The following is a 27052-nucleotide window of genomic DNA, read 5'->3' on the forward strand; positions in this document are numbered from 1 at the left end:
TCACTGCAAGACTTTTACAATAATAATGGGCAAGGCATGTGTTTCCCAAACTTATTTGACCAAATATTGTCAGAATATCTAAAAGGCTTGGGTTCCAACTAACCTACTTAGAGAAATACTGCTCTTGCCTTTCTAAATTTGATATTAGCTACTTGAAAGTTGGGACTAAATCTATTTTCAGTTTATTTGCATGAAAATAGTTTTAATTTACAAATAGCCAAAGCAGCTTTGTCCAAAATACAGAACAGTTTGACGTTCTAAACATATTGACATTTCAACATACTTTTAAAGGAGGCTATTCTTATTACAAATATCATTACTTCCAAGGTACAGTAGGAACAAACAAGGCAATGAGACCTATAAGAAAGTGATTGTGGCTTCGAGCTTAGAGAATCTCGTTTTGATGACTTGGAGAGACAGATGACTTAGTGCCAATGGGCAGGGCTGTGTTTAGTCTGCGGATCTCTAGTCAAAGCCAATAGTGGTTTAAAGAGCTATAAGTGAGCAGATACGGGCATTTGTAGCTAGGCACGCTTATCTGCAATTAAGTACTTTTCTACATAAGGCTACCCGTATTTCCCAGCCCAAATTATACTGTATCTGTAAACAACCTAACCTCCTGACTTCTGATCCCAACACTGAGGAAGATTAAATGAGTTGCCCAGCCTCAAAAGCCATTAAAAAGAAGACAGGGAAGGAATCAGTGGTGCGAGGCTAGCCTGAAGACAGGTAGTTAGGAAACAGTGAGCTATGCTCTACATCATTCCACTGCCTTACACAGGGATCCCCCAACCAAATTGTCTGTAAGAAAAGGTCTGTGATCAAAACCCAATTTAGTCGCTAAGGTCTTATTAAAATGAGATGGAGTAAAATGGGTCAAATTGTTGCATACTTTTTTCCTTCGTGGTGTAGATATCAAATGCAAAGACAACGCTGCTTTAACTCTGATGTGAAGTTACATGTTTGCTCTCTGCCAAGAAATTCAAGTGTTGCTCTATAACCACATTGAAATGACATTGCACAGAGTAATAAAGAATATAAAATATGAAAATAAAATTTTTATTGGGAAGAGGAAATGTTATGTACAATTAAGTATAGGATTGATGAAATTACATTAATAACCTTTGCTTAAGGAATAAATGTAGATTTAGTAAAGGAAGAAGTTGGAGGCTTAGAACAGGTTTCCATACACAATTTCCAAGCAGTTTTAAGTAACAAAATCTCAATTTGCATAAATTATACAGATCATTAAGGGAAAGGTGTATTGGTTTGTGGCTATTTACAATCATCAGTTTACTTTGTGCCTTGTAGATCTCTTTTACCATGATCCCAACTCTGGTGATCCTGATCCTGTTCTAAAAGTTTCTCTCCAGCCATAACTGGGCACTTACCAAGAGGTCACTTTGCAAATAGGATTTTTTTGCTCATTGTGAATTAAACAAATTCCATGTGCTCTTATATGAACTCCATGGTTTAATGACAGCTGCTTGAAGCAAATCTGGAAAAGCTTTCCATTTTGGAGAGCGCTTAAGTCAGATGTACACATGTGCAAAGAGTTTGGAAATTGCCTCGGAATATGTGCACAACATCTTTGTTGATAATTTTAAGTCTCATGTAAGCTAATATGATCTGTGCAGTTCTGGAGACTATTATCTGCATGTGGTATGAAAACCATTCTCATTTGAACAATATTCATTTTGCTTATTTCTATCCCCCAAACAGAAAACATCCAACAAGAACAATTTTATCTACGGTTATTTAATTAAAGCAAAAGTAGAACAAAGCATACCAAATGGAAAAAGATATCCAAAAAAGATGATGAAAATGTTTAGGAACAGAAATGACTAATTTAGCTGAAGGAATTATCCGGTACCATTAAAACATATTTGCAACTTATAATTGGTTATTAGCATAAATTAAATTTAGTAACTGAGTCCCAATTCACTTCTAAAAGTTATCAAAATATTTTCAAAATTTTACATAAAAATTGACAACATCCGTAAGTATTATATAAATACCACACCAAAAAATCATGTAAGAAAAATAAATAAATGTATCTTGAGGTAAAATACAAATCACACTTGTCATGCCAGATATATATACTCCCTTTCCCCTCACATATAATTGTGAGGATTTGGTATTTTGCACGTTCCAAGGTAAAGTAATGATAATATATGTTGATGCAAATTTCAGCCATAAAAATAAACTACTTCATAGCTTAAACATTCCTATGATGAAACATCAGGACTCCAGTTTCACTAATCAAAACTTTATGAAGGCATAAATTGCATTTGATTTGACTCCTCAAATCATGGCTGAAAACTCTCAGCAAAGCATTCTAGGCTTTTTTTCTCACACCAACTGACCCAGAATATATTTTAGGAAATGTTTATTTTCTGTGCATATTTGTTTTAAAATTATAAATTCCTGAGCACTTTTTCTTCTTCCTCCTCATCACTGTCAGTGACATTGACTTGCTGGATGCTAGGGGGAGTTGATGTCGGGGCTGTGAAGACGTTCTCCAAGGCTCCAATGTCCAGCTGAGGCATGGGATTTAAGTACTCTTCCCCACTGTGGCTATGACTGTTATAGTAAGAGGTCCCATCCACGCTCTCACAACTCCGAGAATCTTCGCCGTGTGTGCGTTCATCTGGGTAGTCTCTAAAAGGATAGTCTCTGTTTAAAGCTGAAAACATAGCCTCATGTTTTTGGTACCTGTCTTCATAATAACCAAGGCATTCTGGCATAGAACTTGGAAAATTTCCATAGCCAAAAGGAGGCCGACTGTAAGGACACGTGCTGCAACAGAAAGACAACAAAGGAATTAGATCATACCACGCCCACATGTTGCCTTGCATACAGACTAACTGAGCAAGTTTAACTGCATCCTCTTTGGGGCTTGGAAAGTCCCCAAGATGAATTTCCACAACCACTTCATTTATTCATCTGCTCTTTTACTATTGCCTAGTCCCAAGAGAAAATAAATGGCAAAGTAAGCTTGTAACTGGAATACTCACCAGCACTATTATTTACCCTCAGCCTCAGGCTTCTTACCTTTTGACAGCCTTGATAAAGAAAAATTGCTTATCTGGGTCTTTCTTTCACCATGCCTTACACCATGCAAGGTTTTGGAAATGCAGGCATGTGTTGTCCTGAGCTAAAAATGGACACTTAGTAAGCAGTACAACAATTGTTCTTACTAGTATTTGAAACAAAGTTTATTGGGGGGAAAAACGTATAATTGGGTTGAAATCAAAATCTCCTGGCGGGGGTCACGGGAACAGAAGATAATAACCTAAGTTTTTAATTGACATTCAATAACAAAGTAAATTAAAAACACACTAACTACCAGAAAGATTTAGAACTGATATTAAACTGTGGTGGGTTTTTTTGTTTGTTTTTTTGCTAAGGAAGATCTGTTCTGAGCTAACATCCATTGTCAATCTTCCTCTTTTTTCTTTTTTGCTTGAGGAAGATTAGCCCTGACCTAACATCTGTGCCAATCTCCCTCTGTATGTGAGTTGCTGCCATAGCAAGGCAATGAGTAGTGTAGGCCCACGCCTGGGATCTGAATCCACGAACCTGCGTCACCGAAGCGGAGTGTGCAGAACTATAACCACTCGGCCACAGGGCCAGCCTCTAAACTGTGGTTTGAAAACATCTTTTCCAAAAAAAATTTTGGAGGGCAGGAATGTGAAGAAATGAAAAGATTATTTTGCTGTTTTACAAACTGATGATTTTTTTAAGGCAAATCTAAAAATTCTGCCTTTCAAACCCACTTGTTAATTTTTCTTAAGTATTATTCTCTCTTTCAAAGGCGCAGAACAGGAATCATAGGAACAAGAATATAGAAAAGTCCAACAACCAAGAGTTCCCTGGGCTCATGGACTCCATCTAGTGACAGAAACATAAACATAATGACCACACTCATCAGCAAAACCCATCACAAGTTGGGTGTTTCATTTCATGCTCCCACAGGAGGGAAAAAAATAAAGGTCAACTTTATTTCCTTCTCTTTAAAAACATAAGTATAAGTATGATCAACATACTAGACTATCGGCTCAAACTCTTTGAAAATATGGGATATCTTCGTGGTTTGGTGTCCCACCCCCAAATCTCCAAGTGCCAGGGACCCTGCTGACGTTAACTATCACAAATATGAGGCAAAGTTTCTAAACTGTTTCAGGTTTCCATTCCTAAGGTCACATCCTCATTCACGCATTTTTAATGTCATACGTATGTCCTGAATATATTGTGCCTCCAGCTACAACCTTGCTCCTGCAGCTCTCCCACCTTCAGGCCTCTCCATCCATTGAATTCCACAGATCCTGCACAGGGGCACTCAAATCTAGCCCCTTCACTTCAGTTAGAAACAATTCACTCAATAACTATCTTTTTCAGGACTCAGTGTAGGCAAGATACTCTGCAAGGCTTGGTGAAGAATTAAAAAAAAAAAGATCTAAAATCTAGGTATACCCTAGGCACATGCCAAAGTCTATAATGCAAACATCACATGGCTGTATGGGTGTGGTAAAAACAAGTTAGTGTTATATCCAGAGAACAAAAAGATCAATTAAGACAAGGGTAATCCTAGAAGGTCACATGGATGAAAATGAACAATTATAGAAGCATCATGGTGTAGTGGGAAAAGCATCAATTAGTACTATTAGAATAATAATATTAGCCAACACGTAATAAGCATTTACTATGTGTTCTAGGAATTGGCTAAGGAGTTTATATGTTATCTCAATTATTCCTTAGAACAACTTTATAAGATAGATACTATATTTTCTTCACCTTACAGATAAGGGAACAGAGACTTAAAGAGATTAAGTAACTTGCTCAAAGTCATATAATTAGTAAGTAGTGAAACAGAATCAGGCAATCTGACTCTAGAACTTGTTCTCCTAACTACCACGCCACACTACCTGGGCACTAGTTCTAACTGTGCTACTTACAAACCTGGTAACCTTAAGTAAATCTTAATTTATCTGAGCCTTAGGTCCTTCTTATATAAATAGGGATAATACTGCCTGTTCTGCCAACTTAAAAGGTCTGTCATGAGGAACTTCAGAGAGGATGTGTACGAGTACTTTGGAAACTAGAAACACTTTCAATGTATGATTAGTCCTACAAGAAGTTACATTTAATAATGTATTCATAAATACATACATACATGTACATTTTGCTTTTATTTTTAAAAACAAAGAATGCAAAGATAGAAAAAAATCTAAAATGGTTACCTATAGGAGGAGAGAAAGAAGAGAGGAAGAGACAGAAAGAGAATTTAGATTTTTCAGAATGTACTTTATCTTATGGTTTTGACTTTGAAACCATGTAAATATTTTACATAACTTTAAAATAAATTTAATTAAAAAAAAAAAATCTCTAAAAATTGAAACCAAATGAAAATAAATGAATCCAAGTTTGTATCAAGTTGTAGTTGCTTTAACTACACAGAGAAAAATTATTTCAAGATAATTTAAATCTGATACTTATGTACCTTCCTGATAAGGTATACTTGAAAGAGAAAAAAGAATCACAAACAAACCTTAAACTGCATTCAGTAATATTATTGTTTGTGATATTGCTGTTTTGAAACTATTGATATCATCGTTTTAAAACTATACTCTCTCTCTCCATATATATATCAGAAAAAAACATGTTTAGTAGGATAAAGCAAATATGTAATTATGATATTATCATTAGGAACCAAGATTTTTAGGAGGAAAAGATACTAGCACATAAAATCAAAGAACTTCATTTGAAACTCTATAATATTACATTTATTTTGGAAACATCAATATAAACTCACAAATTATTTTTCTCATTCAAAAAAATACATATTTTCTCATATTTTCCACTGAAAAGACCTAGATACTCTATTAACTTGGTAGCAATAAGCACCCCTCTTGCCCAAATTGTGATTTCTAAATACCACCTTATGTAAAAGGAGCTTACACTTCTGGGTAAAATGGCTGATTCCAGGCTTGGCATAGATAATGCACAAGATGAGCCTGGGACATCTTGTGACAGGGAGCAAAAAAGCTGTATCAAAGATTAAGCACACAGGAGCCAACGTGTAGCCAACTGGACAAAAAGGGAAAATTTGAGCATCAAGTGGTATGATAAATAGTGACTACAATGTATTGAAACGTACCAAATATATAAAAATCCACTTCTTCATAATGATATTCCCAAAACAAAACAAGACTCATTGATATGGGGAAAGAATCAAGAGTTTACCCTGCCCTTCCTATATTTCAGAGTAACCAAACAGTTGATGAGGGAAAGTTTTTCTTCATGAAAGAATTCCAGCTAATGAATAAAAGGATATCAAATCAGAAAATGACCGTTTTGCAATCCCATGGGTGTAGGCAACAATCACCATAGCTACTAAAATCATTACTGGTATTTTGCTGGTATTTCTCAACCTTAGCTGACCTTTTGAATCACCTGGGGAAACTTTTAAAGAATACTGCTGCCCAGGTCCTACACCTAAAGATTCTGATTTATTTGGTCTGAGCTCTTCAAGTGATGCTACTATACAGCCAAAAATTGAGAAGCAGCACTGGTTTAGGTGAAAGGTTGATGGGGAAGCTTATAATCAAACTGATAATACCTGAAGCTACAGACCATTCTTAACATCACTAATAGAGAAAAACTGACTTATGTACTCTTGATGCGATACAATAGAGGTATACAGCACCACCTGTCAGGTATCATTGCCAAAAAACAAAAGAAAGAAACAAACAAACAAAGAAAAAAAAATTGGGGCCGGCCCCGTGGCTTAGCGGTAAAGTGCGCGCACTCCGCTGCTGGCGGCCTGGGTTCGGATCCCGGGCGCACACTGACGCACCCCTTCTCCGGCCATGCTGGGGCCGCGTCCCACATACAGCAACTAGAAGGATGTGCAACTATGACATACCACTATCTACTGGGGCTTTGGGGGGAAAATAAATAAAATTATTAAAAAAAAAAAAAGAAAAGAAAAAAATTTGAACCTGACTCTAATCAAGTTGCAAGATCTACCATTTTACAGGAAAAATGGGTGATAGGGAAACATGTTAAACAATACCCAAAGATGTACTATCCAGGATGTGGATAATTTCTTGTTTCTTCAATAAATACATGACATTAAAAAAATAATGAGAGGATAGAGTACTATTGTAGCATAAAAGAGGCTTAAAAGACATAATCACATCCAATGTGTACCTTGCTTAGATCCTGTTTTATAGAAAGCAATTGTGAAAAGACAGTAATAAGACAATGGAGGAAAATTAAACAGACTAATTGTTGAATGATAATAAAGAAATATTAATTTTTCAGGTATGAAAGTGGTAGGAGGTTTTTTTCCAAGTCCTTAACTAGTAAATATACATACTGATATACTTGCAGGTGAAATTATATGACGTCTGTGATTCACTTTAAAATACTTAAGACACTGCCCCTCAAAAAGTAGGGGAATAAATGAACCTAGAATGGCTAAAATGTTGATAATTGTTGAAGCTGGGTGATGGGTACATGTCGATTCATTATACTATTCCATCTGCTTTGCAGATGAAAATTTCTACAACAAAATGGTAAATAAGGTAAAAATAAAATACTATTTATGGCTTCTCTCACATAGTGCTACACATGTAAGCTTCCTCCATGTCTTTTCATGGCTTGATAGCTCATTTCTTTTTCATGCTGAATAATATTCCATTGTTTAGATGTACCACCGTTTATCTATTCACCTACTGAAGGACATTGTGATTGCTTCTTAGTTTTGGCAATTATGAGTAAAGCTGCTTTAAACATCCATGTGCAGGCTTTTGTGTGGACATAAGTTATCAATTCATTTGGGTGAACACCAAGGAGTGTGACTGCTGGATCATATGATAAGAGTATTTTTAGTTTTGTAAGAAACCGCCAAACTATCTTCCAAAGTGGTTGTACCATCGCGCATTCCCACCAGCAATGAATTAGTTTCCTTTGCTCCGCATCATGGTCAGCATTTGGTGTTGTCAGTGTTTGGGATTTTGGCAATTCTGATAGGTATGCAGTAGTGTCTCGTTGTTTAAATTTGCAATTCTCTAATGATATAAGAAGTGGAGCATCTTTTCATATGCTTAATTGCCATATGTATATCTTCTTTGATGAAGTGTCTGTTCAGGTTTTTTGTCCATTTTTAATCACATTGTTCATTTTCTTACTGTTGAGTTTTAAGAGTTTTGTGTATTTTGGATAACAGTCCTTGATCAGATATATCTTTTGCAAATATTTTCTCCCAATCTGTGGCTTGTCTTCTCATTCTCTTGATACCACATTGTTTGATACAGTAGCTTTGTAGTAAGTTTGAAATCAGGAATTGTGAGTTCTTCAACTTTGTTCTTTGTCAAGATTGTTTTAACTATGCCAGGTCACTTACAACTCCATACGAATTTTAGGATCAGCTTTTCCATTACTGCAAAAAAGCCACTGGAGAGGCTTGTACTGATTCTGTAAATCACTTTGGGAAGTATTTACATCTTAACAATATTAAGTCTTCCAATGCATGAAAACAAATACCTTTCCATTTATTTAGGTCTTCTTTAATTTCTTTCAGCACACTTTGTAGTTTTCAGTTTACAAGTCTTGCACCTCCCTGGTTAGATTTATTCCCAAGGATTTTATTCTTTTGATGATTTCGTAAATGGAATTGTTTTCTCAATTTCCTTCTTGGATTACTCATTGCTAGTATATAGAAACAACAAGTGATTTTTGTATATTGATCTTGTATCTTGCAACTTTGCTGAACTCCTTCATTAGCTCTAATAAATTTTTGTGGATTCTTTAGGATTTTCTGTATATAGGATCATGTGCTAATAGAGATAACTTTATTTTATTTGTTTTCCATTTTGGACGTCTCTTTTTTTCTTGCCTAATTGCTCTGGCTGGAACTTGTAGCACAATGTCGAATAGCAGTGGTGAAAGTGAGCATCCTTGTCTTGTTCCCAATCTTAGGGAGAAAAGTTTTTGGTCCTTCATCGAGTGTATTTTAACTGTAGTGTTTTGATAAATGCTGTTTATCATGTTGAGGAAGTTCCCTTCTATTTCTAGTTTTCTGAGTAAGTTTTGAAATCAAGAATTTATTTTTATCATGTAAAGGTGTTGGATTTTATCAAATGCTTTTCTGCATCAATCGAGATGATCAGGTGGTTCTGTTCCTTCATTCTCTTAGTGAGGTTTATTACACTGATTGATTTTCAAATGTTGAAACACATTTACATTCCTGGGGTAAATTCCACTTGGTCTTGGTGTATAATCCTTTTAATATACTGCTGGATTAAATGAGCTAGTATTTTGTTGAGTATATTTCACATCTATATTCATAAGATGTATTGGTCTGTAATTTTCTTTCTTGTGATATCTTTATCTGGCTTTGCTAACAGTAATGCTGGCCTTAGAAGTGTTCTCTCACATTTTTTGGAAGACTTTGAGAAGGATTGGTATTAATTCCTCTTTAAATGTTTGGTAGAATTCACCAGTGAAGCTATATAGTCCAGAGTTTTCTTCGCTGGGAGGTTTTTGATTACTGATTCAATCTCTTGATATAGGTCTGTTCAGATTTTCTATTTCTTCTTGAGTCAGTTTTGGTAATTCATGCATTTGTCCATTTCATCTAGGTTATCTAACTTGTTGGTGTACAAATATTCATTGTATTCTCCTATAATCATTTTTATTTCCATAAGGTCACTAGTAATGTGCCCAATTTCACATCTGATTTTAGTAATTTATGTCTTCTTTCTTTTTTCTTAGTCAGTCTAGCTGAAGCTTTGTCAATTTTGTTGATTTTTTCAAAAAGCCAATTTTTGTTGATTTTGTTTTCTCTACTTCATTAACTGTCTATTGTTTTTCTATTCTTCATATCATTTATCTCTAATCTTTATTATTTCCTTCCTTATTCTAGCTTTTGGTTTTGTTTGTTCTTCTTTTTCTAGTTCCTTAAGGTCTAAAGTTAGGTTGTTGCTTTGAGATCTTTCTTTCTAAAAGTAGGCCATTGAAGCTATAAATTTCTCTATCAGCCCTTCTTTTGCTATAAAATTCCTTAAGTTTTGGTATGTTGTGCTTTCATTTTCATTCATCTCGAAGTATTTTCTAATTTCCCTTGTGATGTCTTATCTGACCCATCAGTCATTTAAGAGTACACTGTTTAATTTCCATATATTTGTGAATTTTCCAGTTTTCTTTCTGTTACTGATTACCAGTTTCATTCCGTCATGGTTGGAGAAGAAATTTTGTATGATTTCAATCTTTTAAAATTTTTTTGAGGGGCCGGCCCCATGGCTTGGCGGTTAAGTGCACGTGCTCCGCTACTGGCGGCCCGGGTTCGGATCCCAGACATGCACCGACGCACCGCTTGTCTGGCCATGCTGAGGTGGCGTCCCACATACAGCAACTAGAAGGATGTGCAACTATGACATACAACTATCTACTGGGGCTTTGGGGAGAAAAAGGGAAAAAAAAAGGAGGAGGATTGGCAAAAGATGTTAGCTCAGGGCCGGTCTTCCTCAGCAAAAAGAGGAGGATTGACATGGATGTTAGCTCAGGGCTGATCTTCCTCATAAAAAAAAAAAAATTTGAGATTTGTTTTGTGATCTAACATACAGTCTATCCTATAGAATATACCATGTACAGTTGAAAAAAATCTATATTCTGTTTTTGGGTGGAGTATTATACATGTCTGTTAGATCTAGTTGGTTTGCAGTGTTGTACAGTCTTCTATTTTCTTTCTTTCCTTTTTTTTTTTTGGTGAGGAAAATTGGTCCTGAGCTAACATCTGTGCCAATCTTCCCTAATTTGTATATGGGATGCCACCGCAGCATGGCTTGATGAGTGGTGCGTAGGTCCATGCCTGGGATCCGAACCTGCGGAACCCCAGGCCACCGAAGTGGAGTGCGTGAACTTAACCACCACGCCACCAGGCCAGCCCCCAGTGTTCTATTTTCTTATTGATCTTCATCCATTTTTGGAGGGATGATCTTCTATCCATTATTTAAAGTTAAGCATTCACAGCTAACATCATACAAAAATGGTGAAAAGCTTAAAGCTTTTCCTCTAAGATCAAAAACAAGACAAGAATGCCCACTCTTGCCACTTTTATTCAACGTAGTATTGGAAGTTCTAAGCAGAACAATTAGGCAAGAAAAAGAAATAAAAGACATTCAAATTGGAAAGAAAAAAGTAAAACTATCTCTATTTACAGATGACATGATATTACATATAGAAAACCCTAAAGACTCTACCAAAACGACTATTAGAACTAATCAACAAATTCAGTAAAGTTGCAGGATACAAAATCAATACACAAAAATCAGCTGCATTTCTATACAATAACAATGAACTATCAGAAAAAGAAATTAAGAAAACAATCCCATTTATAATTGCATCAAAAAGAATAAAATATCTAGGAATAAATTTAACCAAGGAGGTGAAAGATCTATGCACTGAAAACTATAAGACATTGATGAAAGAAATTGAAGAAAACACAAGTAAATGGAAAGATATTCTGTGCTCACAGATTAGAAGAAATAATATTGTTAAAATTTCCATACTACCCAAAGCAATCCACAGATTCAACACAATCTCTATCAAAATTCCAACGGCATTTTTCACAGAAAAAGAACAAACAATCCTAAAATTTGTACGGAACCACAAAAGATCCTGAATAGCCAAAGCAATCCTGAGAAAGAAGAAAAAACACATTTATTTACCCAATAGCCAACAGAAATAAAGATCCTAGATATCTCCTTTGCATGCAAAAGTATAAATACTGTAAGAAGGAGGAGGAAGAGGAGAAAGGGTAGGGGGAGAAAAGAAGAAACTAATCTAAGAAATTAATGTAGTACAGAAAGAGAGTGTTTCATTAAGCACAGTATGAAGATGGTTAAGATTTGAAGGCAGGAAGAAGATGTTAGGCCTCAGAGCTAGGGATCAGCACTTTTGAGTCATCCATCTGTTTTATAAAAATGACTCCTTGATTAAACTGCCTGACTCCCTAGCTTTTTACTCTAGATACACAGGAAAAAATTTACTGTTTGGCAAATATGTATATTTCATATGTATTTATATATTTGATATATATATAAAATGTCATTATAATTACAGTATTGAAATGGTTGAATAATTCCACACATAAATGGATTAGATTAGGGAAGAAATATTCTTTATAGAAGATTCTGTAATCAGTTGGGAAAGAGACAATAGAAAAATTGAGAGGGTATCAATTAATTTTGTCATTTAGCCAGGCTGCATTTTAATGAAATATACTATCTAAACAAGCACAAATAAGATTATCCATTTCTTCGGGGAAATTATCATCACACACATTCAGGTAGAAGGTAGAAAAGCAACTAGACAATGTTCTAATTTATAAGGCTGGTCTTCTGTTTTGGAAAACTATGTGCAGCTTAATGTTTATAGTTGACATACTGCTTTGACATTCTTAAATGAAATAAAATTCAGTATAATACTCCTAATTCACTTCATTTGGTTCCACCAATAGCATTATTATTAACTAGAAATAATGGTATTAAAGATAAAGGTATAATTTCTGTCTTCTAAGGACTTACTTTCCAGAGCTTCCTTTTAAAATGTCCTGTATCAGACGATTTGTACATTAACAGCCAAATCCTATAAGCCTTGTCATGAGTAAGGAAGATAAACTTCCTATGCTTTTATCTATTTATTATATAAGGAAACATTATCTGCCCCAAAGTCCACTAGACAACAGGCGTTTTCCATTCAAAACTATGCGTTTTCCATATGATTCTCTGCTAGCAACTAACAGCTGCCCATCAAGAGGAGCCATTATATTGAGAAGCCTTACTGATATAGTGAAAATAACAAACATGGAATGCAAAATCGGACAGACAAACCTAAGTTTGACTACTGGCTCTGCCATTTACTAGTTATGTGACCTTAACAAAGCGATTTAACATCTGATCAATTTCTTTATCTGAAAAAGTGGGGGGAGTGTTATACTCAAGTCACAGGGTTGCTGTGAGAATTACATGTAAAAATGCCTAGCTCTCAAAATGCTAAAAAGAAAAAACAATAACAACTAGGATGAGATTGCAAGGCACAGCCTCTTCTAGATGCTTCTTTTTCTCCTTCTCTATGAGTAAATATTGTCCAAGTCTTTCCTGTATTATGAAATGAATTATGTAACACAGATAAAATTTCTCCAATTTTAGTTTGTGGACCTCAAGGTTCTAACCAAGGCTGATCTTCTCAAACCTATTAATTTATTAAATTTCAGCTATGTCCTTAGTACTCTTCTTATATTCTGAAAACACTGTAAAATTCTCTAAAATTCCCATAAAATCTCAGATCCTGGCAGATAGCAATGAGAAGATTTTATCAACCCCTGGCCTTAGGAGTCTCTTGAGGTTTGATTTCTTGAACTATAAGACGTCTGAAAGCTGCTAAAGATAAAAAGAGACTACAGGGGAAAGTAAAACAAACCTCAGATAGCAAAATCTCCCTTTCTCCTGATCTGATCCCCTGGTTCCACTTTCTTTCAGTCCTGGGTTAAGGACTTGAAAGCAAGCAATCCCATTACAAATTGAAGCAACATAATATATACCTCAAAAGTTCTTTCTTTTAGGCATTGGTATATCCAGTGGGGAGTAAATTTATTTTCTAAATAAGTAATGATAGAAGATTGGTGTTAGACATGTAACTCCAATCTCAACAGAAACTATCTTTGTCTACACATTTAACAGCAATTGAAAAGTAGAAGTTAGTACTACTCTATTAGAACACTTGCAAGGGAGTTAAATTCTATCGCTCTAAAATGAAAAGTGACAAATTTGTTTTCCCTAGATACCTCTCTATGAAAATCAATTCCTTGACTGGCAATTTATACAGAAAATTTTTTGGTTAAAAGGGCACTGAGAGGGAGTGTAACTTTGGACAAGTCATTTAAGCTCTCAGACCAAGTGCTCTCCTCTATACCCTTGCCATTCGAAGTGCAGTCCACAAAGCAGCAGGATTGGCATCACTTGGGAGCTTGTTAGAAATGCAAATATCAAGCCTACTATACCCCTGTATAGAACACTCCTATACCCGAGAACTACTGACTCAGAATCTGCATTGTAACAAGATCACATATGATTCACATATACATATAAAGGTTTGAGAAGCACAGCTCTATACAATAAGGGGGTTTGACTAAACGATCTTAAGGTCCTTTACAACTGATTTTTCTCATGAAAATCAGATCTGACAACATCGGAGCCCGTATTCTCATGTGGCAACAGTCGACTGGAGCTGGAGCAGCTGCCCCTTTAGATGTAAAAAAGAGATGGCTTCAGAGGTAAAAATTCATTAGCTGTATGTATTTTTAGGTGAAAGGAAAAAAATTGTTCATTTACCTTGATGGGAAGTAGTGAGGTCCAGGTAGAAAGTAAGGGTGATGAAAAGAGAATCGCGGTGGTGTCCCAAACAACGTGGCTGGATGGCCAAGGGGAGGGGGCTGGTAGACATGTGAGTGTGGAATAGGAGGAGCCTGGGGGATTGGAGCACTTCTGGGACAAGCGGAAACGCTGGGATACTCCTTGGGAGGCTGGATGGTCGAGGCTGCAAATCTGGCATGGGCAGTACTTGTAGTAGTTGGAATCCTGCTGGTGCTTTCGAGAGAGACAGGAGTGGGTCTCTTCACAGAAAGACTGCCCCCCGAATGCAGCCGATGAGTGTCCGTTTGGGAGGGTCCAGCAAAGTGCTGGGGTGGGAGTGTTGGACAGAGGGGCAGACTTGGAGCCTGGACAGCCACCTGGGCAGGACTGGAGACGCTGGGCTGGAAAAGAGTGATGGGGTTTGGGCGCTGGACTGCAGGGGTGGGCAGCTGGATGGCAGGTGGGGCTTCACCTTTAGAAATAAAAATAGCATAGGTCAGGCATTAATTGAGTCACTCCATGTTTCTTTTTCAGTATAATTTAATAAACAGTACAACCAGAAGCTTTCACTAACCACTTCACCTAATAGCATTACCACGTCAAACCACTCTATTTCCTTTATAGCATTTTGAACAAACTGAAGTCATCTTGTTTACCTATTTTACATTTTTGCCTCTCTTTCCCACCTAGACTCTAAGTGCCATGACAGGAGAGACCTTTTCTCTTTTATTCACAGCTGTATCCCCAGGGCTCAAAATTCTGCCTGGCACAGAATAGGCCCTCAACAAATATTTTTTTGATTAATAAATAAATGAATAAAATTATTGAGTGATTGAGTGAAAGATGAATACACACAAATGCTGGTATGTATATATAAATGTTTCTAAAAGAAATAATATGAAACTACCGACTGGTTACTTTTAAGGAACAGTCATCTGGGAGAGGGGACAGGGCAGTAGGGCAGTAAGAAAAGCTAGACTTTCATTTTAGACCTATCAGTACTGTCTGAATTTTCTTTTCTCTAAATATATTAATTTTATTTTAAATATTAATAGAGGTTTCAGCTTAGTGGTGTGGGTCATTTTTTAAATTTTGTATACTTCTATTTTTGTGTGTGTGTGTGTGAGAAGAAGATCAGCCCTGAGCTAACATCCGTGCTAATCCTCCTCTTTTTGCTGAGGAAGACCAGCTCTGAGCTAACATCTATTGCCAATCCTCCTCCTTTTTTTTCCCCCAAAGTCCCGGTAGATAGTTGTATATCATAGCTGCACATCCTTCTAGTTGCTGTATGTGGGACGCGGCCTCAGCGTGGCCGGAGAAGCGGTGCATCGATGCGCGTCGGGGATCCAAACCCGGGCCGCCAGTAGCGGAGCGCGTGCACTTAACCGCTAAGCCACGGGGCCAGCCCTATACTTCTCTATATTAAACTAAATTATGAATGACATTTGACTTTTTTAACTGAAAAAACTAAAGAAACAATCATTAAAATTATTTCACTTTATTGTATTCAATGTGAATACAGAAGGAAATTCTCAGTGACAATAGGACTTTCCACAAGTCAACAATTTATGACAGATATGAAAGGAATATTATTGCAGCAGGCATGACAGATACAGCAGAATTTTTAAAGGTAGATGAAATAATCATGTATTTGATCTTTCTGTTCCTGAAGAATAGAGGACTGCTGTTGAGTTGCTGAGTTATCCAAATGACACAGCCTAAATTTAACTAAACTCTTCCAAAGAAATACGGAGAGAAGCTGGAGCAATAGACTCATGGTCTAGTTTATTCCAATGCAGTTAGATCTCTGTTAATATAGAAGATGTAGTCCAAGAACAGACTTTACGGTTAGAAATGTCTCTGTCAGAGGCTGAAAGGAATGTGGATCTTCTCTCAGCCTTGTCCAGGAAAGACCCTCCCCTCCTTCCTTCTCTCCAGATAAGGCCGATATACCCCCTCTCAAATCTGGAGGTAAGGAATTAAGGGATATATCCATCTGTTTTGAGATGGCCTCTGACCCAGTGAAGTGGAGGCAGCACAGGAGCTGAGTGTAAACGAAGCTGTCCTGGTTCTCCGTTGGTGGGGTTACACGGACTAGCCCTCCCATCTGTGAGGCACAGGCCTCAGTCAGGCCCTTCTTGATTACTCAAGCACAAAGTAATTTCCCTCCTCTATGTTTCCTCAGAATCTGTAAATCTAGCACTTACTACGAAATAGTGTCAATATTGTTATTTGCACATCTGCAACCCCTACCACAATCACGAAACTGGGCACTTGAGAGCAGAACAGTTTTATTCATGTTTGCATCCCCAATATCTGACACAAAATCTGGTTCATAATACTAAAGAAAGCCATGACTAGAAGAAAGAAAAAACTAACTAACAAATAAGCCTATAGCTGACAGCACTTCTACCACTGATCTGGTATAAGGAGAACCTTCTCCTCTAAACAACTATGAAGCCAGGCTGACTTGTAAAATCTCTCAAAGTTTTATTAATTGAATAGTCACTGCAATCAAGACATCAGCTCCTAAAATCTAACTGTGATGCAGATTTCTTTTCCCTACATCCAGTACAAGAAGCTCTTAGTCTTCAGCAAAGAAGTATGGTCATTCTGGGCAAAGGAAACATAAATTACAGGAGCTATGGAGTCCATCGATATTATTTCAGTTACTGAAGAAGGAGCAGACATCTTTTAGCTGATACCAAATATTCTTTTCTACCAAAGATATTTCCATAAAAGAAGGGGTACCAGTGAGGCATGGGTTAATAATCATGCACTCATTTAATTCAACAAACATTCACTAAGCAGCTGACATGTGTCAGGCACTACTTTGGTCTGAGGTAAAAAATTAAATCACAGAGTTATATGCAAGTATAACAAAGATGTCCTCAATGTCAAAATTCAGGTTGCTAAGCAGGAGGTTAAAGTCTGCAACATCCAGTCATCTCAGATAAACTGTCAGTGAATAGAAAAGACTTGTGGAAAGGGCAGAGCTCTAATGCATCAAGCTGTAGGTAAGGTATGGAAAAGACTAGCCACTCACTTCTTTTCTCTTCTTCTAGCACACAGATAGATTACATTTCCCAGCCTCCCTTGCACTTAGGAGTGGCCATGTGGCCAAGGCTACCCAACGGAATATAAGTAGAAATGATGTGTACCACTTCTGAGACTGGCCCATAAAAAACCCTCGTGCGTGATCCTCCATGTTCTTTCCCCTTCTGCAGGTTCATGCACACTAGTACAGTGGCCTTGGATGCCACATATTTAAGAGGGCAGAGCCACAGGATAGAAGAAGCCTATGTCCATGAATCACCCCTTGGAAGAGAGCCCTCTACCAACAAGAAATACCTATTTTGGACTTTGAGTAAAAAATAAACCATAATTCTGTTTAAACCATTATGTTTAAGTGCTTGTTAAAGCAGCTAGCATTATCTAATCATTACATGAGGTAAAGAGCAGAATTTTAGATCTATGTTATAGCATGACAATGACAAAAGAAAAAATAAAAAGTTATTAATAGTTTTCAACAATTCTTGCAAATCTCCCACCACCCACCCCCAAAGAGGAAGAATCCACTGCCTGTGCTGAATGGATGAAGGGTGCAACAGGCTTTTGTTGCATGACTGGGATGAACAGTGAAGGAGTGGCGAATGGCAGAAACTGAGGACAGACCAAATTTCTCTACAACAAAAAGCTGTATGGAGGTAGTGAGAAGGAGAGGAGGACCAGCATCTGTGGCTCAGGAGAGAGAAACAGAGGCAGAGAGCGAAGGAGAGGAGAGAGAGAAACAGAGTAAGAGGCAGAGACACAGAGACAGAGATGGGGACAGAGAATTAGGAATAGTTAGGCAACTGCTAAGAACAATGGGACTCTGGAGAGAGCCCAAGAAGACTTACAATATATTGAACCATGTGATTCCTCCTTCCCTGCCCCCTCAAGAAAACCTACAATAAAAAGCTACATCACTTTTCAAGGAATTTTCAAGCCAGATTTATGTTTCTTATGGACATAACACTTTGCTGGAATGGACCTTAAGGCAGGGACAAGACCAGCTTTTTTTTGGATTACAACAGTATCAGAATGATGGAGGGTTTTTTGTTTTGTTTTGGTTAAACAAGAAGAGGTGGGTAAGCCCAAATGGTACCATAAGTCTACTACAAAAACTTAAAACAGTAGTAAGCATCTTTTAAACTAAAACTTTAGAGAAATGTATGCATTCAGAAGAGTGAAAGATGTCAAATGAATTAAAATGTAAAAAGGAAAACTCATTTCAGACTTGAGAAATAAAATGTAAAGAACAAAACGATCTCACCAGAAAATTCATATAGTATAAAGTGACATTTAAAGGCCAGGCTAAAATAAATATAGCTTCTACCAAAGTTCCAAAAGCCTTTAAAATAAACAAATTTGAATACTTAATATAAAATGAAAATGCTAGCATAACTGGCATCAAAGACATTTGATAAAAGAAAGATATCTAAAAAGAATTCTGGACTATTGTGCTGTAAGCACTTTTAGAAACTGACAACAGGAGAAGAGTTCGGGATGTGGCATTAAATGTGAAACACAGAGTAAACATAATGCACTGGTCATAAAAATAATACCAGACAAGAAAAGTACTATAGATTATATCAAAGAAATAGTAAAATTATTTGTATATTTGTATCTATCCTTTCTACAACTCCCTTATAACTCTGACAGCAGAGACTGTAGAAAGGTCTTTGTATTGTGTCCTTAGCACCCAGTCTGACCCATAATCAGCACTTAATAAACATTAGGTAATGGGGAGCAGGTAGGTAGATATGCAAACATGGTACTAGAGTATACTATAAATACTGAGAAAACATCTGAAATGGAAACATTCACCTAAATAAGGGAGAATACCAAATTACACTGCCAGATTTCAAATAGATTGACTTAATGGGATAAAAATGTGCTGGAACAATCTGGTACAGAACAAATAATTGCTTATTAGAACAAACAGTTTTAGTAGAATACAAAATAAAATGAAATAAGCTTGATTGAGAATCAAATAATGGATGAAGATTACTAGAAAAATGCATGAATTCTGTGTGTGAAATATTAGGCAGTAGTGATCACAACATACATTTAAATTTAAGATTCTAATGAAAAAAGACAAAAAAAAAAAAATCCACCCTGGGGTTATTAGATTTTTGGAAATATAGATATTGGCTAGGAAAAATAAGGATGATAGGAATAACTAAAATAAAAAGTTCATAGAAAAATGAAGGTTATTTTATATGATAATGCTAAAAACCCAGAAGGAAAACGAGTGCCTCAAAAATCAGAAAGTTGTTATGGCTAACTGACCAAATCAAAGAGAACCCATCAAAAGGGAAAGACATCTTTTTAAAATGAAAAGCTTGTCCAAATGTGTAAGACAGAGAAGCCCAAGTGTGTAAATCAGATGCAAATAGAAATTAGGCAGTCCAAAGAAAACTGAAGGAGTCACATCTGAGGGACCTCAAAGTCAATACTAAATGACTCTTTAAATACTTCTACAGAAAGAAGAGACTCAGTGAAATCAGTAGAATAGTCATTACAGTATAAAAGGCAACTGAAAGACAGAGACTCAATAAACCCCTTCCTACTAACTTCCTACTAAAGAAGACCTTAAGATTTCTGAATCCTAATTTATTTGCATAGCAGATAGGTTAAGAATATTAGATCAACTGTGGTACAATGGCAAGTTCACAGAATGCTCTAACCCAAATTGACAAAATGAATACAACTAGATCTTAGTGGATAAAACTCAAAGTTAGAACTGAGAAAACATTTGATAAAGTAGATACAAATGATCTCTCTGCCAAAAATGCTATGCCAGAGCATTTTTGGAAAGTCAACATAACTCCCAGCTATTAGAAGCGGTGACCTTGAGAACTATAGCTTGGCGAGCCCATTTTCTACATCTGAAAACCTGGTGAATCTATGTAATATATAATATGTGAGGGCACAAAGCTTGCTAGAAAAAAACAGAGCAAATTGTTTCTGTAAGATATAAATCATACCTTACTAAGTTCATATCCTTCTTCCACGGGAATAAAGAAAACAAGTTTCAAAAACAAAATTAGCATGACTTTATATTTGGTATATAATGTAAAATTAGTTGAAAGAAACAAAAAAAGGGAAGGTATAAAAATTTGCATCTGCAAATGATAAGCAATTAAAAGTATGATTCCTCTAGGGATTTGTGCTATAATTTCTTCTTATTAAACAGTTTTATAAATGATTTAGAATATAAAATATATAATGAAACTTCCAAATTTGCAAGTGATACCAACCCCCCTAAGTAATACAATGCCAAGCTGATGAGAACAAACTAAAAGAACATATTCCAAAGTTGTATGACTGGGCAGCATAGTCGCAGATAAATCTTATCCTAACTATTAAGATACATATCTGGGAAAATAATTCCCAAATTATGCTTATAAAATAATGATCTCATTTATCATTTGAGATCCAAGAAATGAATTTACTACATATCACCAGAAATAAGAGAAATTATAAAAAAGCAAACAAACAAAACAAAAGATTGTTATCTAGCCTTAGATTTGATTACTGTTGTGTATGGCTCTGAAATGCTTCCTATAATTCTGCCTGTCATACTTAAATAAAACATCACGATGCAAGAGCTCTACCAACATCAGAAGAAAATTGTACAGTTTCTATCCACCTCACATCTTTGTGCAGAATTGCATAAAATTAATACATTGTATAAAACTGTCAGCTCCCTCAAATGAGAACATCGATAAATCAGTTCCTCGGAGAAGAAAACAAACAGCATTTACCTGTGGATAGAAGCTGATGGAAGCGAGGTCGTGGAAAAAGGACAAAGAGAAGAAACATAGATTATGAAAGCAGAAATCCTAAATAAACATAGCAGACAAAACAAAGATAACAAAAGTATAATTAAGCCTAGGTTGAAATACAGGATTAAAGGAGATACTACCAAACAGTGAAGGATGCAAGTGCCTGACTGCTGGGAGAGAACAGGGCAAGAGGATCAGCTTCCCACATCTTTCTCTTGAGTCTCCTGAATGCGGCTTTGTTGCTATAAAGTGCTATAATGATACGTAAGGAGAAAAAAAAAAACATTGAAAATGCATAAGATTCTAATTAGCCAATTTTCAGGATACCTAAACCTCCCAGCACATAGGAGTGGCTTTATTACCAAAAGGATCTGAGCGGTTGGAAACTGAAAAGAGTAGTTGTTTTAGGACAAGTGATAGCAAGTAGTGAATGTATAAACCTCTGCCTAAGGGATAGTTAAAATAGGTTCTGGAAGAACAAACCAATGATGGATAGCCCTATAACAAGTTATTAAGACACTAGATTGTCTATTTGGGGTTCTTAAAAGCAACAGACAGGAAAGTTGTAAAGAACTGATAATAGAGGAGAAATTTAGGGAAAGACAACACGAAGAACCAAATATTTGGTAGAAAATAGATTACTTCCATTGCTTTCTAGAGCAGTGAAAGAATGGTCTTAACACATCAGTCATCATTACTAAATTCCAGAACAGGATGCCTCATACACCATTAGCAAGGCATTCTTTTATGCTGATAGTAAAAAGACACTCTTATTTCCTATTGAATTACCTCAGTCATTTCCTGCATTATCTGCCTAACCCATGGGCTCATCCTGATTTGCTTAAAAGGTCTGAGGTTTTCAACATGGAATATTTGCTACTGTGGCAAACCAAATGCTTTAACCTCTACTGAAATTCTTCCTTCTCTGATTTAATGTTTTCACTTTTTCTCTTCTTAATTTTTTCCCTTAATATTGTTGTTCTAAATTCTTAAGCTAAGAGAAACAAAATTTCAACTAAAAAGGTAAAATTTTCACACAGCTATTAAAAATTTAGTAATCTACATTAAAACCAACTCACCAACTGGATGAGTGATGGTGTTCTGCAGGCTGGGAATTACCACAGAGTAGGTAGGTGAGCGATAAGGATAAACTGTTGTAGGATTCGTAGAGATGATATTCTGTGTTGTACCAGAAAATACATTGGAAACACTTAGAGGGAAGCGTTTTCGCTTCCCTGGACGAGGCTGATAAACCCAACCTATAGAAGAAGATAAACTATTTTTAATTTGAACATATAGACCCTATTTACTCTTTAAATAGTTCTATTCACATTGAAAATCCAAAACACTTCTAAGTTTTAAAAAATAAGTTATTGTCTAAAATATCTTTTCCAGCTCTATGATACTATTTCTGTGCATTTTAGCATATATATCCATACAGCTCCTAACTAGTGGTCAATGTTATAACCTATAATTCAAAGGAAGAGCAAGGTCAAATGTCTTACAACCAAAGACATATGTAGAATCTGTAGTAAAATCAACATTAAAGGCATTGAGTTTAAATCCCAAAGCTTTGCCTCTTCCTGTAAAACAATACCCCACTAAGATAGTATTTATCTCCCCGTTTCCTCACTTTCTATAAGATACAGTTGTCTACATCTCACAATGAAATGGTCACTAATGACCAGTCACTATTTTTATGCCTAGTTCAGGAAGAGTCACTCTCCTAGATTTGCCAATCTCCAAGTCCACAAACAGCCCAATTTCGCTCCAAAGTCAGAAGAGTGGAGTTACGGCAGTTGTAGCCACTGTATAACCAGGACAATCACTGGTTCCCTGTAATTGCTGCTTCTGACCGTCTCTCACTAGAACCTCTCAGCTCATACCTTAGAAAAGGTAATTCTTTTCCCACCATGCAAAGTCATGTCGGCCATACACTGTGCATTTACCCAAGCTTAATCTCAGTGTCTCACTGCTGGGCAGGAAATCATTTCAAACAATATCATAATGCAATATATCTATCAATCAGAAAGCAGGACTATGGTCTGATAACCATATAATATTAAAATGGAGCATGGTGTTAATCCCTGCATTCTCATTGTCCTTACGTGTGCACTGCGTATTTTTTTCTGTTGCTGTGATTTTAATACTTCATTTTCTAGTATATTTGAAAAATTATAGCCTAGAACTCTCGAGCTTTACCTTCATTAAGTTTATATCTATATATTTAATCAAAACCACAGTGAAACTGTATGTCCCCTGATTTGTATTAGCTGACAAATATGAGACCAGATATCTCTCTACTTGGTTCTGTTTAAGGAAACTTATGCCCAGTATCAATTCAATCATTACTATAATATTAGCCATTATTCTCTTTATTGTATATATCAGATTAGAAAAAAATTACGCATTTTTGTCTTTCAATCTCAACCTAACCTAATCTTTACCTAAATAAATTAATTTAAAAGAAATTAGAAAGAGGCTTTGTTCATTTCATTTGATTACCAGGAAATTCCTCTCTGTGCTTTTCTTTAATCTTTTGTGCTTCATCATAATAGGGTTTCTTTTGTTCTTCACTAAGCTTGTTCCACTCTAACCCGAGCTGGACACTGATTTCTGCATTGTTGGCTGCTGGGTTAGCTTTGGCTAGCGCTGGCCGGTGGATCCTTGCCCAAACCATAAATGCATTCATGGGTCGCTTCACATGACCATTTCTGTCCTTACTGAAGGGAGTGTCTGGTATTCCTAGATGACAAAAATTAAGAGACTAAATTAACGTGCCACACACAAACAATTTTAAAGTGAAGTGTACCTCCATATATATTTATTTTTTAAACATCTGGAGAAAATATACACTTCAATATAGCCAAAGAACTGCCAGTATTCCAGAATTCCTCATAACCTCTCAACTCAGCATTCTAAACTGTAGCTTAGAATGACTCTTCTTTTCCTCAAAATGAATAATATCATTGAAGATATTGTGGAAATAATAATGCGGAAGACACAGTAAACTGCTGGCTTATTACTTCTTTGAGCTTTATTAATACCTCGAACAATAATTAACATTTAGCTTATTTCCCATTAAAAATATTCTATTACCGGGAGACAGGAACTATCATTTATTCATGACTATAATCCTAGCCCTAGGCAGCTTTTCCCTAAATGTTTAAAGGAACTCATTTAGATGCCACTGTAGTGGCCATTCAAGCAAAAATATTTATAATATTATAATAGTATATTAGTTGTTTTTCATTATGAAGGTGAAGTTCCTGCTGAGATGGGTCATCAACATTAGTCCCACGTCCAAGGAGAAAAATAATAAAAGTGACTTTTTGTGAGTCACAGAGCCAGCTGAAATTACAATAAAGGAAGGTGGCTAAATTCACATCTCTTACATAATTCATCAGAAACAACTGTCTGTAAACTTATATTGTTCTCTTTATTTTTCTGGTTACTTGATACGTAAAATTCTAAAAAAAGCACAAAGGGTGAAATAAGTATTATAAAGAAAGCTTTTCCTTTCTCTCCTTTAGAAATGAAAACAAAGTTTAAAAACTACTGAAGATAAAAGCAAGATGGTGGGGTGGGGAAGAAGAATCAGTAAAAAAAACCGATAAAAACAATAAATATAAAGTTAATAAAATCATGAAGATTAATATGACTTTCCATGACATTCATTGGCATAGTATTCTGTCTGAATTAAATCTTAAAATAAGAATTTTCTAACTATATATTTGGACATAATGGATAGAAATAAAATATCTACTTCTACTTGTTACTGCTGTAACTATAGTCCTTTCTTTTAAAACAATCTTTTTAGCTTATTCTACCACCGTATTTTCATTTTCTATATTTCTATAAGTCCTTAGCTTCTAGAATACTAAAGTGTTACATTTAATCATGTACTGTTTTCTCCCAGAAAAATGTTTACTGTTCATTTTTAAAGATAAATCACCTCTAACTTCAGTACAAACTTTCCTGTGTAATTATAACCATTTTTTCATTAAACATCATTTTTTTTTGTTTCTTGACACACATAAAAATATTGACCTACTATATACAATATTTTAAAATGTTGATTATCTGTAGCATATAAACTGAGGGCTTTATGTTACCTAACAAGAATATTTCTATTTTTGTGTATAAACATTAATCACATCTAAATCTCGTCGTTCACTGGGCCTTAAAATAGATTTTTTTTTAATGTTTAGGAATCTTGACCGTGTTAGTGTATTTTACTGGTCTATGTACAAGTCAATCAGAAGTGATACCTCTGCAGACTTTGCCCTGAAAAGAATCGGTTCCATGATGTTACTTTTCTAGCTTAGGCTTCTGAACCACTGATATGTCAGCTACGGGGCAACAAAGACGAAGTGTGAAAACCAGATTCCCCTGCCGTCTAATACCTGCATCTGAGGGAAGCACGGTGAGCGGGACATCTTTGGTTTCAATTTTTACAGAAGGCTCCAGTAAGGACTGCATTTTAATAGGCACTGGTGTCAAGGGGACCTTGGTCAATCGAATCAGCTCTGAAGGAGGAGGTCCCTGAAATTGAATCCGGGCCCCAGGGGCCACAGCGTGGAGAGTCAAAGGGATCCTGAGGTCTTGCTGGTGCGGACCAAAGGCGCTGGACGGCTGGGCCAGGATGACCTCCTCGCTGCCATGCACCAGCCCATTGGACGTGGGCTCTGCGCCGAGCCTGCAGTCCTCGCGGAGCCTCTCAGGCTGCTCCGTTTTGATGATTCCTTCTCTGATGGCCGCCAGGCTTTTGCCTTCCTCGCCTTTCGCCGCGTCCCTCATGATCTCCTCCACCTCCAACTTCCCCTTCTTCTTGTCCCCTCGGCGGCTGTCGAGGGCCAGCCCGGGGCCTTCCACCTTGGCCGCCCTGGAGGCCCTGGGGCCCGCCTCGACGGCCTTCCGAGGCCCCATCGACAGATCCAAGCTGGGACCCAGCTCCTGCTTCTCGGCCTTGACGTGCAGCTCCCGGGGCTGCACCGGGTGCAAATCAGGCCTGCAGGGGGCGCCCTCGGACGCGGGCAGCGGCGGCGGCGGCAGCAGCAGCTCGGGCCTCAGCTGCAGCAGCCGCGCCTGCGCGGCCGAGGCGGCGGCGGCTTCGTCCCGGGCCTGAGGCAGTGATGGCCCTGGCGGCAGCAGCAGCACTTGCTCCGGCTTCACCTGCAGCAGCCGCCGTGCCGCGGGCTGTACGCCCGACGCCGGGGCCTCCCTGCACGACGAGGCCATGGCGGCCGCGGACTGGGCGGGCGGCAACGGAAGGGGCTCGGCGGCCGCTGCCCGAAAGGAGGTGCCCTCGACTGGCAGCGGGGGCGGAGCGGGGCGCAGCGGGCGCGGCGGGGTCGCCCGCGGCAGTTGGCGCGGCTGAGGCGGCGGCTCCGGCCTGTCTCTCTTCATGGGGGGAGGGGGACGCCCCGGCCTGCTCCTGGCCGGGATTGTGAGCTCAGCCGTTTGTTGGCACCTTCCCCCTCCCCCTTTCGGTTAAGCCCCTTCCAAGGCCTTTACTACCCAGAACCCTACGCGGTTCAAAAAGCCGCTCTCCCTCTTGGCGGCCAATCACAAGCGTCCCCGTCCCCCCGGCCCGCCTTCCGCTCGCGCCTCGTGCGGAGCCCTCGAATCACCCGCGACGGCAGGGGCCGCGGCACGTGCTGCCCATTTTCCCCCTCTGACTTTCCCTCTCTCCCGGAGTTCTCTTCCAGCCGTTGTCCTTAGTTACCCCGCCCCCGGGAGCAGGACAATGGTGTTGCCCAGGAAACGGTGCAGTTCCACGCCACTGCCCTCCTG

The 27052-nt window shown here is 37.5% G+C and overlaps 1 protein-coding gene across 2 annotated transcripts; it reads right to left on the minus strand.

The window, feature by feature from the left end:
- Nucleotides 1-2417: 2417 nt before the first annotated feature.
- On the minus strand, nucleotides 2418-26665 carry SOX30 (SRY-box transcription factor 30). Of its 2 annotated transcripts, XM_058544856.1 has the most exons (5): nucleotides 25663-26665; nucleotides 23762-24001; nucleotides 22336-22515; nucleotides 14403-14895; nucleotides 2418-2799 (listed from the first exon to the last, which is right to left on the minus strand). In XM_058544856.1, the coding sequence occupies exons 1-5, from the start codon at nucleotides 26663-26665 to the stop codon at nucleotides 2418-2420; spliced, it is 2298 nt and encodes a 765-aa protein (XP_058400839.1). The 2 variants fall into 2 exon arrangements, with proteins under 2 accessions (XP_058400839.1, XP_058400847.1); XM_058544864.1 differs by lacking the exon at nucleotides 14403-14895 and having other exon boundaries at nucleotides 2681-2799.
- Between the last annotated feature and the right edge of the window lie 387 nt (nucleotides 26666-27052).

This window comes from Diceros bicornis, chromosome 1 (genome assembly GCF_020826845.1).
Source record: "Diceros bicornis minor isolate mBicDic1 chromosome 1, mDicBic1.mat.cur, whole genome shotgun sequence".
In the NCBI taxonomy this organism is placed as follows: domain Eukaryota; kingdom Metazoa; phylum Chordata; class Mammalia; order Perissodactyla; family Rhinocerotidae; genus Diceros; species Diceros bicornis.

Excerpts from the sequence above, each read along its gene's own strand:
- SOX30 (XM_058544856.1), bottom strand. The coding sequence starts at position 26,665 with ATGAAGAGAGACAGGCCGGAGCCGCCGCCTCAGCCGCGCCAACTGCCG. Across the intron at positions 24,002-25,662 it reads CGTGCTTCCCTCAGATGCAG|GAATACCAGACACTCCCTTC; the intron begins GTATTAGACGGC and ends TTTGTCATCTAG. Across the intron at positions 22,516-23,761 it reads GCACAGAGAGGAATTTCCTG|GTTGGGTTTATCAGCCTCGT; the intron begins GTAATCAAATGA and ends CTTCTTCTATAG.